The sequence below is a fragment of the Silurus meridionalis genome, chromosome 1 (assembly GCF_014805685.1).
Source record: "Silurus meridionalis isolate SWU-2019-XX chromosome 1, ASM1480568v1, whole genome shotgun sequence".
Lineage (NCBI taxonomy): Eukaryota > Metazoa > Chordata > Actinopteri > Siluriformes > Siluridae > Silurus > Silurus meridionalis.
Genome location: NC_060884.1, coordinates 20,574,907 through 20,589,315, shown reverse-complemented (window position 1 = coordinate 20,589,315; position 14,409 = coordinate 20,574,907). Strand labels below are relative to the sequence as shown.

Genomic DNA, 14,409 nt, shown 5'->3' with positions numbered 1-14,409 from the left:
AGGTAGTAAATAAATAGGTAGTACATTTCAGTTCATTAGGTTGTATTAGCACTTCGCCCAGGATAACAGGCTGGACTGTGTGTTGTCAATCAACGAGCCACACCCGAGGAGTCAAAGCTACATCAGATGAGATCAGACGCAGTCAGTGAGCAGTGAAGGCAGGTCAGAGGTCCAACCTCACGGGTTCAAATCGGTGTAAAACTAAATGGTAGGGTGTTTTTTTTTTTTTTTATGTATTCGCTCGAAATCCAGAGCAGTTTGTGTAGCGTATTAGTATAAGGACAACACAAAATGGTCGTGTGTTTAGCACACTGTTTAATAAATATATATTAAAACTGATTTAGCTATATCGACACGGCAATTGTTAAACAATCTTTTATTAGTTAATATATGTTGTTAAAAGAAGACATGTCACTTCCATACAGGCCTACAGCAGTGCTTTAGTGTGTGACTCTATGAGAGCTGAGATGGAGGAACGCCGTTTCCAAGCAGTTTTGGGGTACTTTTATTATTTTTCCATCTACTTTTAACGCCATTTTAATTATTATTTTTAGTATTAAATATGGACCGATTACTTGGTGGAAATGTAGCTTGTTGTGTCCTGTGAAGCTCTTCGGGAGGGATTGCTGAGGCTCTGAGATCAGTCGCGCGATCAGACACGTGGAGTCTCCAACGCGTTTTTCTCCAAACTTCCTCCCTCCTCAATGTGGAGGACCAAAAAGACATTGGCACTCCTCCACAGTCCCCTGTTCTGCTGCGTTCACAAGATGAGGACAAACGGTAGGAAGCTTCAAGGTCTTTTTATGTTAAAGAAGGCTGGTAGATGTGTAAGATTGCTCTGTAACCCAGGTTGTGGAGATGACCACAGACTTGTGGTGTGCCTCCTAAAATATTTCTTGTAAACTCGAATTTAATTCCGTTGAATGGACATTGTCACAAAGCAGCTTTCCAGAGTAGATCTGGGATTTCAATGTGAGAAGAATACATCTCGATTGAGCAAGGACAAACTCAGAGGTATGAGGAAGAAACCTTAAAAAGGTCGTGTGATTTGGAAATAATTCTCTCCTGTTGCTAAATGGTTAAAGTGCAATTCAGGAAATTCAGTGTTGATTTAGCAAGTTATCAGTCAAACACTGAGATTTAGTTGCAGACGTGTTTGTCAAATGTAGTCCAAAGCTGTGATTGCAAAAACTGTTCAGATCAATTGGGGTCCAAAGGCTTAATGATTTCTTAGTGGTACCATCCACAATCATCGTTTTTATGTAACTTTAGTATGTCCATATGGTGACCTTTTTAGGAGCATCAGCAACAAGTGTATCCAAGTGATGAAAACCAGAACCAGAAAAGGCATCATGCTGGATGAGGCAGGTCTGGCGAGCACAAGACGGATCAGGATCAGAGAATCACTTGACTAATTGTAAACTAGCCCATAATGGTTGCTGAATTAATTGGGTTTTTTTTCTGACTAGATCAACATGGACTCGAGCAACACCAAGCAGTGTGTCTCCAGTCTGTTCTGTGAATGAGTTGTAAAAGCCATAATCTTCAGCCTAGTCTAGTCCTAGTCTTTAATTTTTCCATATCAAACATTAAGTTTTTTTAAGTGAGTGTGGAGCAACGAAGTACTGAAGTTGTACCGTTATAAGGGTCAAGAAAATGTATTAATGTACAGCTTTCTATCATTGTCTATTTGCACCCGATCATTAAACTTTTTTTGTTTTTTTTTCTTCTTCCCCTTAAAGCTGCATGACTGAATTTCAGGACAACCTTCAAGAAGAAACATTTGAAGTGAAGTTAAAATACATAAGTGGTTGTAAGTGCAAGTTTCATTTAAAACCTAATGTATGGAATACTGTGTATGTATTACATTTGTTCTCTATGCATTTGCCGTGTAGCAGTGCCTCTGTATCAGGAGTACTGGCTGAAATGTATGAAGGCTGAGTTACAGAAGGCGCACCGTAAAAAACTGGTCAATGTTGTGGAAGCGCAGTGTCGATCTACCGTGCTATCTGCTTCTGCATCAACCCCAGCTTGTGGATCAAGTCCACCAGGGCTACATGTTGCACCGTATGCCCTGTGGCAGCAGCTGCCTGAAGTACAGAGGCGAAACTTGCTGCACACGCTCTCATCCAGAGACATTCGCCATCAGGAGGTAGGTTTTATTAAAGTCATAGCTGCAGTTTTTTATATATATATATATAACACTATATAAAATAACATTTTGGGTGCTTGCATAGGCCATGTTTGAATTGATCGTGTCTGAGGCTTCATACCAAAAGAGTTTGCGAGTGGCAGTTGGACTCTTTCAGTCCTCAGCTCAGCTGAAGCAAACTTTAACTCCTGTGCAGAATCATGTTTTATTTTCCAATTTAAAGGAAGTCTGCAGGGTCAGTGAGAGGTAAGCACTAAGTACACATTAATCTTCTTTCATATTTTATAGTCTATATTTTAAATGTTATTTAGCATACCCGTGTTTCTCACGATGTCAGAAGGGCCTTAACCTAATATGCTTCTTTTGTTCTATTAGATTCCTTCAGGATTTGGAGAATCGACTGGGGCAAAATGTGGTTATGTCCAAGGTTGGAGACGTTGTACTGAATCACAAGTCAACGTTTCGTCAAGTCTACGTGCCCTACGTCACCAACATGATGTATCAGGAGAACCTTATTGCCAAACTTTTGTTAGTTCTACTCATTCCGTTTTCATTTCATGAATCCTTTTAATATGTACCTTTTGCCAATATCTGTGCTACTTTTTTGCTGCATTTTCAGACATGAGAACAGGAAATTTGTTCTGGCTTTAAAGAAGCTTGAGAAGGACCCACTTTGCCAGAGACAGACACTCAAGTCCTTCCTGATCCTTCCTTTCCAAAGGATAACAAGATTGAGACTGATTTTAGAGGTGGGCATTAAAAGCGTGCGTGTTTTTAATGTACCAATCAACACAATTTTCTTGACACTTTGTTCTTCGTCACTGGTTCAGAATATCCTGAAAAGGACAGATGAACACTCCACTGATGTTCCCGACCTAAAGGGTGCAATTGAAGCTGTACGAGAGGTTTGCTTTTAATCTTTCAATCATAATCATTATAAGCTTACATGTACTGTACCAAATGCACAATACCTTACTTTAATTAGTCATTTACTTTATCTTCTGTAACTTATCCTGGGATCACTGAATTCAATGCAGGAACACAACCAGTCCTGTCACAGCTAATCAACAATATTCTATGTCCCATAGATATTAGTGGCGTGTGACCACAATGTCCAGCGAATGAAACGGACAGAAGAACTGGTTAGCTTGGAAAAGCTTGTGGATTTTGCCAATGTCAAGGTCTGCATTATTGACTCATTTTGACCCTCAAAATTGTTTGTTTCACTTCTTTATATTTTTGTTTTTCTTCAGTCAGTACCTTTAATAGTAAGTGGCCGTTATCTGATTCGAGCGGGACCCTTGAAAAAGTTGACTGTCAAGAGTAATCAGACTTCAGGCTCCATGGTCTCACGCACAGACCTCCACCTACATCTCTTCAACGACCTCTTGCTCCTGTCTGTTAAAAAGTACAACTGCCTTTTTTTCTTTTTAATTCTGTCAAATATAGAAGAATCATGAAACATGCTTTTATTAGTAAACAAACAATACAGGGAGGATTGGTGCTGTTACAATCCTGAAGTGGGTGCATCATTTTTAAGTGTTTCATGCTCAAACTATTAAATGCATTCTGGTAGATTTTAGTTTATTCCTTGTTTGCTGTTATGACCTATTCTCACCTGATACATTGTTCTGTCTGGTCTACCTTTTGATATATACGGCATACCAATCCATCAGTGGAAACCGATTCGTTGTGCAGGATCATGCAGCGTTTCCTGCACATGTTCGTGTAGAGGAGTTAAAGACTCAGATGTTGGGTCTGCCACCAGATGCCTTTCTGCTCCGCCTCACCCAAAACCACTTACGAGCTGCTACTGCTGTTATACTCACTGCACAGACAAGGTAACCAAAACGGCTGCACTGTTCAGTTCTTGAACGGAATGAGCATTACAGATGGTTTGTGAGCTATTTTATAATTTGACTTAACTAAAGCTCAATATTTGTCTGCAGGATGGAGAAAGAGACTTGGCTCCAACATCTATCTTCAAAAAATGGCACCATGGGTAGTACAGAGCTCATTTGAATATTAAGTATTGTATGTAATTTTATACCTATTGAATGACAAGTATATAACAATGATCATATTGATTGTGAGATTTAACAAACATGAAACATAATTTATTCTAAATAAAGCTTATTTGTAATAGTCAGCTATTCACTGTTTTCCATATGAAGTTGTTTTACTAGAGCTTTAACAATGTTCATTGGCTGTTTACTATTTTGTCCTCGGGTCTTGTCCTGTCATTGCCTCTAGTAGAAAGCTCTCTTCTTGTTCAGAAATTGGTCCTGCCCTCCTGGAGATAAACACAGACAGTGATCACTTGTAGCATTTACAGTAATTATTTGGTGCAATGTGCTCTCAGGGTGTGACTATTGTATAATGTTTTGAATCACCACTTTAATTGTAGTGCTCAACATTTGTGAAAACCAAACTGCTGCACACTTATCAAATAACTAAAAATAACGGGGGGGAACACTACTGCTTACACACAGAAGAATATTGTAAAGTGGGCGACGCATAATAACACAAACACCAAGTAGTGTGTCTGATGTTTAATACCAGTGATGTTAAAAAATAAAACTATTTAGCATAATAGTGGGTGATTGGTACCTAAATGGTGTTACATCATTACGAAAACATTTTATCGAGCAATTAACCATCAAGTGAAAGTAAGATCTGTTCACTGTAATGTCACAGGACATCTGGTTGGTTCCTGTGTGTATTAATAGCAATTGTAATAAGTACTTTGTTTCATTTTGTGCATCTGCAATAAATAGTTTTTCCACAAATGGTCAAAGATACAAATTCTAAAAACGGGATCAACTGACTCAATTATAACTCATTACGGAACATGGAAAAATACCTGTACAGGAGAGAAAACCTGCTAAAAAAAAAAACCAAATGCCCTTTTATTTTTCTATTTGTTTTGCTTTAAAACCATGTTCTCACTCCCCATCTGCCGACCCATTCCTGTATAATACAACAACTTTTATGTCTCAACATATGGGCGGATAGTGTAACATATCTATGTTGGTAAATCTCTTGAGCAGTCACAGTTCTTACACAGGATTCTCAGAGGAGCATCAGAATATCGTGTTTTTTCTTCTCAAAATCAGGAATTTATTTTCTTTCTTCAAACAAGCAAAAACCTTTCTCAATATTCTTTTAAATTGCAAAGATTTCATTACTGTGCCATATTAAAGAGCAGGAGAAGTTTGACTTGAACTTACCTCCAAAGCCCTGTGAGCATCAGACTGGGATTATGTGACTGGTTGAGGTGACATCAGGTCAAAATCTGACAAGTTCCTAGCCACCCAAACTCCTGCTGCAAACAAACCTAAATTCACAAGAAGATTCCTAAAGAGAAATACAGTTTTATAATTACATGGTGCTCTTTATTACATTTTTCTACTATGCTGAATTCTTTATAATACTCAAACTTCACATTTGTTGGTCAGATTAAGCTCCGTTTTGTGATTAAGGATTTTTTTTTATGCGGTAGAGAATAAAAGTTATAATGAGTATGATGGGGGTCAGAGGGAACATGCAGGATATATTGTACCTGCTCCTATGATCACCAAACACAACTAGCAACTAGCTCCTACACCACTGTATACTAAGTGAAGGTCATTCTCATACACTCATCCAAACTGCCTGCTGTATAACCCAGATAAAGGAGGTGGTGATTGGAGAACATCTGCTATATGCACACAGGAGTGAGAGAAACACAGTTAAATCAGTTATCACGTTACCTTCTGAAATCATTTCTGTCTGTCGCAAACCGAAATGCGGAGCTGATCCACCCAACTCCGGGAGATCCTGCTTCGCTTTTCTTTCCAGCACCCGCCATTTTCCCTGGTGACTTCTTTAAAAAAAAAAAAAGGAGACAAATAAAAATGTCAGAACAATTTTAAAAGCAAAACATTCAAACCCATTATAATCCATACAAAACCATTCTTTCATCGTTTCTACGCACCATGAGGCAAGCTTAGAAGCGTACGGAAACACGCGTGGGACAAAAATGCTCTTCTAGCGTGTGTGTGTGTGTGTGTGTGTGTGTGAAACGCCAAAAAAAAAACCGTTTTGAATTGTCCCAGTGCGGCATCCTGACTTTAAATGTCGGTCCTCCCTTACCGTGAGTCTGAAAATGGCCGCCACCAGGTACCGTCGCTTTCTCAAGTTGTGTGAGGAATGGCCGAGAGACGAATCGAAAAAAGGGCGAGATTTGGGGACGTTTTTGCGGCAAAAGGTGGCCAGTGCGTTCAGAGAAGGCGAGAACACTCAGGTAATAAAGAATAGCTAACATTTGTGTATTTCAGAGGGCATTACCTCTCATTAAAGTCGAATGTAAATATTTCAATATAAAGGTTGTTTACCATAACGTGAAAATGAAAATATTTTCAGGAAGAATGTGTTAAGAAGTTTGTTTTCTTATGCATTTAGGCCTACTAACGCTGTTGTGCCTCACTGTGGGCTGACACACACGAGTGTCCTTGAATGTTGGTAAATTTCGAGGTTCTCATGCACTTACAGAAACCACTTGGCGTGTCTGATTGACCAAGCTGTCGTGTTGTGAAGAACCTGGATGCTATTGGGTAGAAGCTTATTTTCAGACAAATCTCGTTCATGTTAATGCTTTTGCAAATTAAGTACATTCAGAAACTTGTCTTTAAGTTGCAGCTTTAATTTAAAGCCCCTCAACACTTTTGAGCAGGGTTTCCCCAAAATGTCTTCCATTTATTCTGATCTCACAGGTGCTTTTATAGGCATTATATGCTACTGTGGTGATAATTTTGCCAAGTGTCCTTCAGTTGTTAGGGTTGGCATCCAAGCTAAAGATTGTGCAGTCTCACGGGCTGAGAATAATTTAAGTTCTAATAGTGAACCTGTGTTGTTTTTCTGGGAGATGTCGGTTTTCCACATTTTCACGATCCCGATCACCTGTCTTCAGTTTTGGTTAAGCATTAGGAAGGTAAGCCTTGATGCGTCTATATTGGAATTCCCCAAACTGTTGCCTAAGAGCTTAAACATGTTCTCTTCTGACATTGACCCAGTGCACAAAGTAACGTCCATAAAGACATGGGTTGTCAGTCGTTGAGTAGCAGAACTCAGAAGAGATGAACTAGTCTGTTCATGCCTGTGGATTTGTATTTGTCGATTAATATATGGGTGTGATGGTCATGTGTCCATATTTGTGACTATATATAGTTTTTTTTTTTTACAGACCTTGGCACTTTTTACATTTTCACTCCCTGGTGTTTGTATTGCTTTAAGATTTATAATCACACTCTTTATATCACCGAAATGAGGATGGGTTCCCCTTTTGAGTCTGATTCCTCTCAAGGTTTCTTCCTCATAACTTCTGAAAGTTTTTCCCTGCCACAGTCACCATGGCTGCTCATCAGGGATAAATACACATTATTCACCCTAACTCTTAAAATTCTGTAAAGCTGCTTTAAGACAATGTCAATTGTGAAGCAGGCTATAGAAATAAACTTGACTCTACTTGACTTTTCCCAGGTACCCAGTGGGAGAAGTGGGATATACCTATGAGCAACTTTCTCATAGCAAAGTGTACATGTGAACACTTATTTTTTTTAAATGGTGTGTGTAATATATATATATATATATATATATATATATATATATATATATATATATATATATATATATATATATATATATATATAATTAGGGTTTTTTTTTTATTGCAAACTTTGATAGTTTTTTTACATTTGCATACTTTTTGCTAATTTGAAGAAGAAAAAATCTGTTCTATGTACAATAAAGCTGTCACACAAAATTAGGATAAATGAATAGATCTGAATACTCTGTTAATATGCACTATATATTTAAAATTTTACCAGACCAAGTGGTGTGGTTTAAATTATACCACATGCTTATTACAACCCAAAAAAATTAAGCACGGGCATGATCTGAAATGTATTTGATGGAGGATGTATACTCTTCTTATAGATCTCCGACCCTGAAAAATGTGATCAAATGTATGAAAGTCTGGTGCGCATCAACAGCAATGTTTACAAAGAAAAGGTAAGTCTGAAGTGAAAATATTTAAATGCAGTATTAGTAAAATTTGTTAAGGACATCAAAATCTCTTGGCATTTTTAACTTGTCATGAAGTATTGTTTGGTTCAGCAACTTGTACTGAAGATGTACCCAAAATGCATGTTATCTTCTATTAAACAACGGGGAATAAAAGATTTAGCTGTTTTAAAGTTGCTAAAAATGTAGAAGAGCTTTGACACACAGTCAACACTGAATGTTTATTATCGCTTATGGTTGAATGTACAGGCTGTAAAATAGCATGTTTTATATTCATTGCCACATTTCAATAACCATTGGCTTTAAATCTCTCTCTAAATTTCTCTTTCCAGTTTCCCAGAGCAAAAGATACAAGTTTTACTGGCGTGACTGTGGAAGAGTGTCGGATGTTATTAGCAACAGGTGAGTTTATTCTGAATGAATTATGAGAAAGTAAACTTGATACTTGTTGCTGATAAATGTAAAGGTTTAAAAAAAATCATTCTGCTTCCTAGGAAGATCATTGTAATGGTTAACTTTTCATTATGCCCCATAATAACTGAACCTTCTGTCAGCAATGCCAGACTCTTATTTTCACTAAAACTGAAAATTAAACTTGTTTCAAAGCTGCACTGTAAATGTGCCAGTTAATTAATGCATTTGCATGCATCTCTAGAAAAAAATGAACAAGTTTTTCTTTTATTCACTTTTAGGAAATTTGCAACAGATGGATGAGGAAAAGAAAGGGTTGTGGAAAACTCTCATGCAAAGATTCTCCTCTAAGCCAGAAGATACATCTGTGGAAAAGCCAGAAAAGTAGATGTTTTGCACTATAAGCACCATCGCAGCACATTTTCAGTGACAGTGTTTTTTTTTTTTTTTTTTTTTTTCCTTCACATTTTATTAATATATGTACTTTAGATTTTCATTTTCTATTTGCAGTATGTGCATATGAATGCTAATTCATTCATATTTGATATAATTTTTGTCTGAAACTTAAACAATTAAAGACTCATTAAATATTTTGTGCCAGAATAAATTCCTGTAGCTACACCAAACATGCATATGTGTGATTATGTAAGAAAAATGTATGATTATATCTTTCAGTTTTGAATTCAACACGCAGTGAGCCACTGGTGCCCAGCCTGTGAATATGAGATAGAGGACATTCTGTTTTGAAACACACCCTTTAATAATGTGATGGTATAATGTAGCATTAGCATAAACAAAATAATTAATTTGTACAAAATTTAATAATTCAAGCAAAATAGAAAGTCATTTATTTGTTCAAATGTTCATTGAGGGCAGACACAGGGCAACAGTTGTGTGGGTGAATTAAGTATTTTTTTTACTGGCCAAAAATCAGAAACAGAATTAGCAGAGGAATTACACATTTCTATTAGCTTGCTAAAATATAGAACTTTTTCAAAGTCATCAGAGATGTAAGCTAAATGTTAGTATATAGCTGCTGATTTTCATTCATATATTCATTAGATTATGGTTACAGACAATGGCCATAAGGTCATATTGCGCCTAATAGTGCAAGTTAAGTACATTTTTGTCCTCTCTAGTCTGTTTTAGTCTCAGGGTTGTCCCTCCATATACAATAGTTGAGTGAGGTGGCCAAGCAGAGCCAAGCCATGTATGGAGTCATGAGGAGAAAGGCAGTGCGGTTCACTGGATACCAGGACACCATAGTGGCAGCCACGGTCCCTGTCAGCACCACAAGCTCAATGAGTGCCTGTGAGACAAGAAACACGAGCATTAACTTTTTTATTAACATTGTTTTACAATGTGCAGTTAATATCAGCCGATTATGAATTACACCATAGTTTTTGCAAATCGTTGCTGTTCTAGGTTCCTCAGTCTGACAAAATGTGTATTGAATAGCACTGTGACAATGCAATGCAGTGAAACAGCAGTTATTTTAAACCTGTCTTGTGCAGAAAAGCATTCTCTTACCAATTTGATCTTGTGTGCCCCAAAAAAGATAGGGGTCCAGGCCCAGTTCAGTGCCAGCTGCAGGCCATAGAGTCCCAGTGGGACCACAGCATCTTCTGTAAAGCCTCCCAGCTCCTTATACACCAGATATGAACCGTACCTGAAACATTATTAATGAAGGTGTTAGATCATAAGTAGATAATAGATCTCTGAAAAAGTAACCTGAAACAATAATTAAATAATAAGCAGCATTCCCCAGAGCCTTTTACAATATATTCCAATAAACGGCATATTTATAACAATGAATGGTCAGTTAACACAAATTTAGTAATGTACTTACCCCATGCCAGTGTATAAAGTTGTCCATACTATCCCAAAAGCCGAATTGGGTGGTCTCCATGACGGTTTGTTAAGAGAGGCGTACCACGTCTTTATCTGGCTTCTTGTGATTAAACCCCCACAGATCCCACCAACATGTGGTAGGGCAGTCAGCCCCAGCATAGTTGTCCACATGGCTTCAACAAAGTGATCTAGAAGATTATGACTGAAAAAAAAATAACAATAATCTATTTATAATTTTTTAAATATCATTATTACAGAAATAAAGTTCTGTTACAGGTATTTGTTTGTTTTTCACAAAATCAAGTAATACCTTTTACACCAGTTCAATTAAACAAGTAGTACATATTGTTTCCCTAATAAAAAGTTTACATCCACACGTTGAAGATTTGGTTTTGCATAATAGGCAGTGTGGTATTATGTACCATGGCTGGTGACCAAGGTTAAAATATAACTTGACTATGAAATAAATCAACCAGATCATTTCTGAAGCAGACTAATGGCGGTTGGCTTTTCGCCACTTTGTTCAGCCAATACAGACTGCACACCTTGTGTAAGTTTTTAACTCGACTCTCCGAGTCGGTTCTTTGATATGGCGAGTTGGGATCCGACTCTCATCCGTTGCAAGGATAAAATGCAACCGCGAATGAAACGAATCTGAGTCGGTTCTTGTTTGTTATATGAGCCGGGTGTTCACTATAAAAGAAGAAAAAAATGACATAACACCACTACTAAACCTTGATTATTCGACTAGTAAAATGTGTCTTGTGACTTGTTTTATCCCTGCACTCATCAACGACTTTTAACCTGATGTTTTCAAATGGAATAACATCTGAAAAAGACAATAATAAGCAAATACTGAATTATAAAGCACCCTTGAAAACAACATATATTACACATACTTCGAGTTGTTTTGCACGTCCTTTCTATTCAAACTGTTAAAGGAGATCAAACTTGCACATTATTAAACTAAATTGCACCACTAGTTACGACCTGGTGTGAAGCTTCAATATCATATTACAAGTGTTATCCTAACAGTCTACATTCCTGTAAAACAATGGAATAAACCCTCGTCCAGCCACGTTTGTTACGCAAGTTACATAATGATTACACACGCACACTCCGGGTAAGTGAGCAAGCGCGCTTTCAGAGCAAATAAACACACACGATCACTTCGATCCGTTTAGACACAATCGGTAGAATATTATTATTTGTTATACCTTTAAATAACAGGTGTCTCGTACGTCTGTCTCCGTTGCGGTTCGGCGAAAACTTATACGTGACTTACGCGCTTCCTAGAATTATAGCACGGAGTGGGCGTGTCTACTTTTGCAACGCGCAGCCACGCCCCTTCAGGTTTCATAAGATTGGAATTGAACACAGATGTTTCCACGAAGAGACGTTTCAGATGAAGAGTTGTGTAAGTAAGAAATAAAACACGACTGGGACTGACCCCCTCCTCCTCTTCCTCCTCCTCCACACACACACACACACACACACACACACACACACGAATGTTCTGATTTAGTCTATTGTCAAGATACACATTCTTTTATTTGTGCTTATATAATGTTTCTGTCTTTGAAGTTTGTCTTTGAATTTCCATACCATAAACAAACCTCTTCAGATTTATACAATGGCACAAATTTCCAATATTATATATATTTTCAGACATTGCAACAGATCACAAGATTTAGATCTATTAAGACCTAATAAAATAAATTCGATTCAGTTACTAATTCCATTATAGTTTAGGCAGTTCTGCCCATTCGTCCATTTTGGTCATTACTTAACTCACACACATTTTAGTTTGTGCTCATGTGCAAATAAATTAAAATGTCCTACCCTCAGAAGCTTTTTCGCCGTGTTTTGTATAAACTAAACAAAGTCCAGTTTCTAGAGAATGTTACCCTCAAGAATCTTGTCTTGAAACACTCCTGACCCAGGACAGATCACAGTTGTTGCAGAGCAGCTATTACTATCTGCAGGCCAAGTCTAAAGTCAAGTCAAGAAGCTTTTATTGTCATTTCAGACATATATAGCTGACACAGTACACAGTGAAATGAAACAACGTTCCTCCAGAACCCTGATGTTACATACAACAATCACGGAAACAGAAAACACAGGGCTAAGGACTAGTAAGTGTCCTCACCACATAAAGTGCATGTGTGCAACCTGGTGCAAACAGTGCAAAGACAACACAAGACAGTGCAAGACAACACAGGACAGGACAGTGCAGGACAATACACAAAATAGCTCCGCCAGTTGTTCCAAACCTGTTGTAACGAGACAAAATGAACAGTAGCCAAAATGTTGTGCAAAAGAGCAATATAGCAGCAGCAGTTCAGGAAAGCTGTGCAAAAATGGCATGTAAACAGTTTATGGTAAAGTGATGTAATATGAGTGGAACTGAAGTCATGAAATATCCTGCAAGTTTGTGTGTTTTTGTTTTAAGCTGCTGGTTGTTCTATCAATTTGTACGTTTCTCTTTTTTTGTGTTTCACTCTTATGCTTCGTGAAGTCCACCATCATTTACACTATGAAGAATACGACAGGCTGCTTAACAAAAGGTGGCATCCAATTATTGGCAAGGGTATTAAATTACAATATTAATGGATATCATAATAAAAAATAAATGACGATTTTATGTAAATCTAAATGAATTACAGCAATCTGCAAATATTAACAATATTTCTTGAAATATATAATAAAATATATTTATTATGATTAATTCTTTATTTTTGTTGGCCCCTCCCCATTGCAGGCCCCTGGGCTTCTGCCAATTTAAGTCCAGGGATTACACTATGTCTCTCTGGGAGTCATGTTATAGGAAAATATTCCATGTTAATCTTTAAAGAGTATTATTTAATGTTAGGCAAATTCTTCCTTTCATGTTTTATACAACTTTATAGTGCAGCATAAGAGTGAAACAATAGAACATCAGAACAAGAAAAACATTTCCCCAATAACATATATAAATAATGTAGTGCATTATATCTCTAGATCAGAATGAAATACACATCCTACAGGAATGTTGTCTTTCGAGATACGTTCTGTATGTCTGTATAAAGTTAAAAGTGTATCTAAAAAAGTATCCAATATTTTGAAGATTAAAAATCCAATTGTGGCAAAGATTTGTATATTAGTGACTTTGTCAAGTAAAATTCACAAGTGCAGTCACACCCCTTTTTCCACATATGGTGTTGTGTATATAAGCAATACAACATGACACAGACTCACCATGGGCCCCAAAGGCCCCTGGGCAGAAGCTTTATGGTCTCCCCCTCCCTTTGGATTTCTATCCCATAAATAATCCTCTCCAAATGTATACATTCTTCTATCATTTTCTTTGCAAGGATTAAAAAATGGCAAAAAATCTGCAAAATTGTAATTATTTTCAGACTTCAACAAAGCACAAGATTTAGATCCATTAAGAGTTAAGAGCAATTCAAAGAAATCAGACTCAGACTTACTAACTACACACAATACACTATTACTGAGGCACTAATTTAAAAACTCAGTAAAAATCCAGTTTCTGGAGAACGTCGCTCTCAAAAGGAATGAGATGACAGAGATGCTCCTGACCCAGAACAGATCAGAGTTATGCAGATCAGCTATAACTATCTGCAGGCTTGAAATATCCTATAAATATGGATATTCTTTTATGCTGCCGGTTGCATTGTTCCACCAGTTTGTGCATTTTTTTGGTGTCTCACTCTAATGCTGCTTAAAGTCCACCAATGTTTACACTATGTAGCATACAGTCACAGTATACTGCTATATATATAGAGTACAGACCAAAAGTTTGGACACACCTATCCCTTCAAAGAGTTTTCTTTATTTTCATGACTATGAAAATTGTAGATTCACACTTTATATAGTAACTATATAAAGTATATAAAATAAATGTTTAACTTAAGACTCAGCCTTGCAAA

The 14,409-nt window shown here is 37.2% G+C and overlaps 4 protein-coding genes across 10 annotated transcripts; 2 read left to right on the top strand and 2 right to left on the bottom strand.

The window, feature by feature from the left end:
- The first annotated feature begins 67 nt into the window (after positions 1–67).
- Positions 68–4,305, top strand: si:ch73-15b2.5 (rho guanine nucleotide exchange factor 19). Of its 6 annotated transcripts, none has more exons than XM_046872861.1 (13): positions 68–208; positions 426–499; positions 610–780; positions 1,743–1,813; positions 1,899–2,152; positions 2,238–2,398; positions 2,528–2,680; positions 2,772–2,901; positions 2,983–3,057; positions 3,241–3,333; positions 3,406–3,560; positions 3,829–3,993; positions 4,102–4,305. In XM_046872861.1, the coding sequence occupies exons 1-13, from the start codon at positions 206–208 to the stop codon at positions 4,172–4,174; spliced, it is 1,578 nt and encodes a 525-aa protein (XP_046728817.1). In that variant the 5' UTR covers positions 68–205; the 3' UTR covers positions 4,175–4,305. The 6 variants fall into 6 exon arrangements, with proteins under 6 accessions (XP_046728817.1, XP_046729066.1, XP_046728902.1 ...); XM_046873110.1 differs by having other exon boundaries at positions 1,896–2,152; positions 2,983–3,048; positions 3,241–3,294; XM_046872946.1 differs by having other exon boundaries at positions 1,896–2,152; positions 2,983–3,048.
- tomm6 (translocase of outer mitochondrial membrane 6 homolog (yeast)) lies at positions 4,248–6,231 on the bottom strand. Its single transcript, XM_046873787.1, has 4 exons — positions 6,129–6,231; positions 5,905–6,017; positions 5,383–5,509; positions 4,248–4,445 (listed from the first exon to the last, which is right to left on the bottom strand). Exons 1-3 carry the CDS (start codon positions 6,129–6,131, stop codon positions 5,413–5,415), a joined length of 213 nt encoding a protein of 70 aa, XP_046729743.1. The 5' UTR covers positions 6,132–6,231; the 3' UTR covers positions 4,248–4,445; positions 5,383–5,412.
- Positions 6,232–6,259: 28 nt separating this feature from the next.
- Positions 6,260–9,252, top strand: LOC124401361 (ubiquinol-cytochrome-c reductase complex assembly factor 2). Its single transcript, XM_046873663.1, has 4 exons — positions 6,260–6,437; positions 8,129–8,203; positions 8,548–8,617; positions 8,908–9,252. Exons 1-4 carry the CDS (start codon positions 6,300–6,302, stop codon positions 9,012–9,014), a joined length of 390 nt encoding a protein of 129 aa, XP_046729619.1. The 5' UTR covers positions 6,260–6,299; the 3' UTR covers positions 9,015–9,252.
- A 191-nt stretch (positions 9,253–9,443) lies between these two features.
- On the bottom strand, positions 9,444–11,852 carry tspo (translocator protein). Of its 2 annotated transcripts, XM_046873525.1 has the most exons (5): positions 11,695–11,796; positions 11,023–11,170; positions 10,476–10,679; positions 10,157–10,295; positions 9,444–9,935 (listed from the first exon to the last, which is right to left on the bottom strand). In XM_046873525.1, exons 3-5 carry the CDS (start codon positions 10,646–10,648, stop codon positions 9,762–9,764), a joined length of 486 nt encoding a protein of 161 aa, XP_046729481.1. In that variant the 5' UTR covers positions 10,649–10,679; positions 11,023–11,170; positions 11,695–11,796; the 3' UTR covers positions 9,444–9,761. The 2 variants fall into 2 exon arrangements, with proteins under 2 accessions (XP_046729481.1, XP_046729397.1); XM_046873441.1 differs by lacking the exon at positions 11,023–11,170 and having other exon boundaries at positions 11,695–11,852.
- Between the last annotated feature and the right edge of the window lie 2,557 nt (positions 11,853–14,409).

Excerpts from the sequence above, each read along its gene's own strand:
- si:ch73-15b2.5 (XM_046872807.1), top strand. Across the intron at positions 2,153-2,237 it reads GAGACATTCGCCATCAGGAG|GCCATGTTTGAATTGATCGT; the intron begins GTAGGTTTTATT and ends GTGCTTGCATAG. Across the intron at positions 3,058-3,240 it reads CAATTGAAGCTGTACGAGAG|ATATTAGTGGCGTGTGACCA; the intron begins GTTTGCTTTTAA and ends TATGTCCCATAG.
- tomm6 (XM_046873787.1), bottom strand. Across the intron at positions 5,510-5,904 it reads GACAGAAATGATTTCAGAAG|GAATCTTCTTGTGAATTTAG; the intron begins GTAACGTGATAA and ends ATTTCTCTTTAG.
- LOC124401361 (XM_046873663.1), top strand. The coding sequence starts at position 6,300 with ATGGCCGCCACCAGGTACCGTCGCTTTCTCAAGTTGTGTGAGGAATGG. Across the intron at positions 8,204-8,547 it reads GCAATGTTTACAAAGAAAAG|TTTCCCAGAGCAAAAGATAC; the intron begins GTAAGTCTGAAG and ends TTCTCTTTCCAG. Across the intron at positions 8,618-8,907 it reads TCGGATGTTATTAGCAACAG|GAAATTTGCAACAGATGGAT; the intron begins GTGAGTTTATTC and ends ATTCACTTTTAG.
- tspo (XM_046873441.1), bottom strand. The coding sequence starts at position 10,648 with ATGTGGACAACTATGCTGGGGCTGACTGCCCTACCACATGTTGGTGGG. Across the intron at positions 10,296-10,475 it reads ACTTTATACACTGGCATGGG|GTACGGTTCATATCTGGTGT; the intron begins GTAAGTACATTA and ends ATAATGTTTCAG. Across the intron at positions 9,936-10,156 it reads GGGCACACAAGATCAAATTG|GCACTCATTGAGCTTGTGGT; the intron begins GTAAGAGAATGC and ends CTTGTCTCACAG.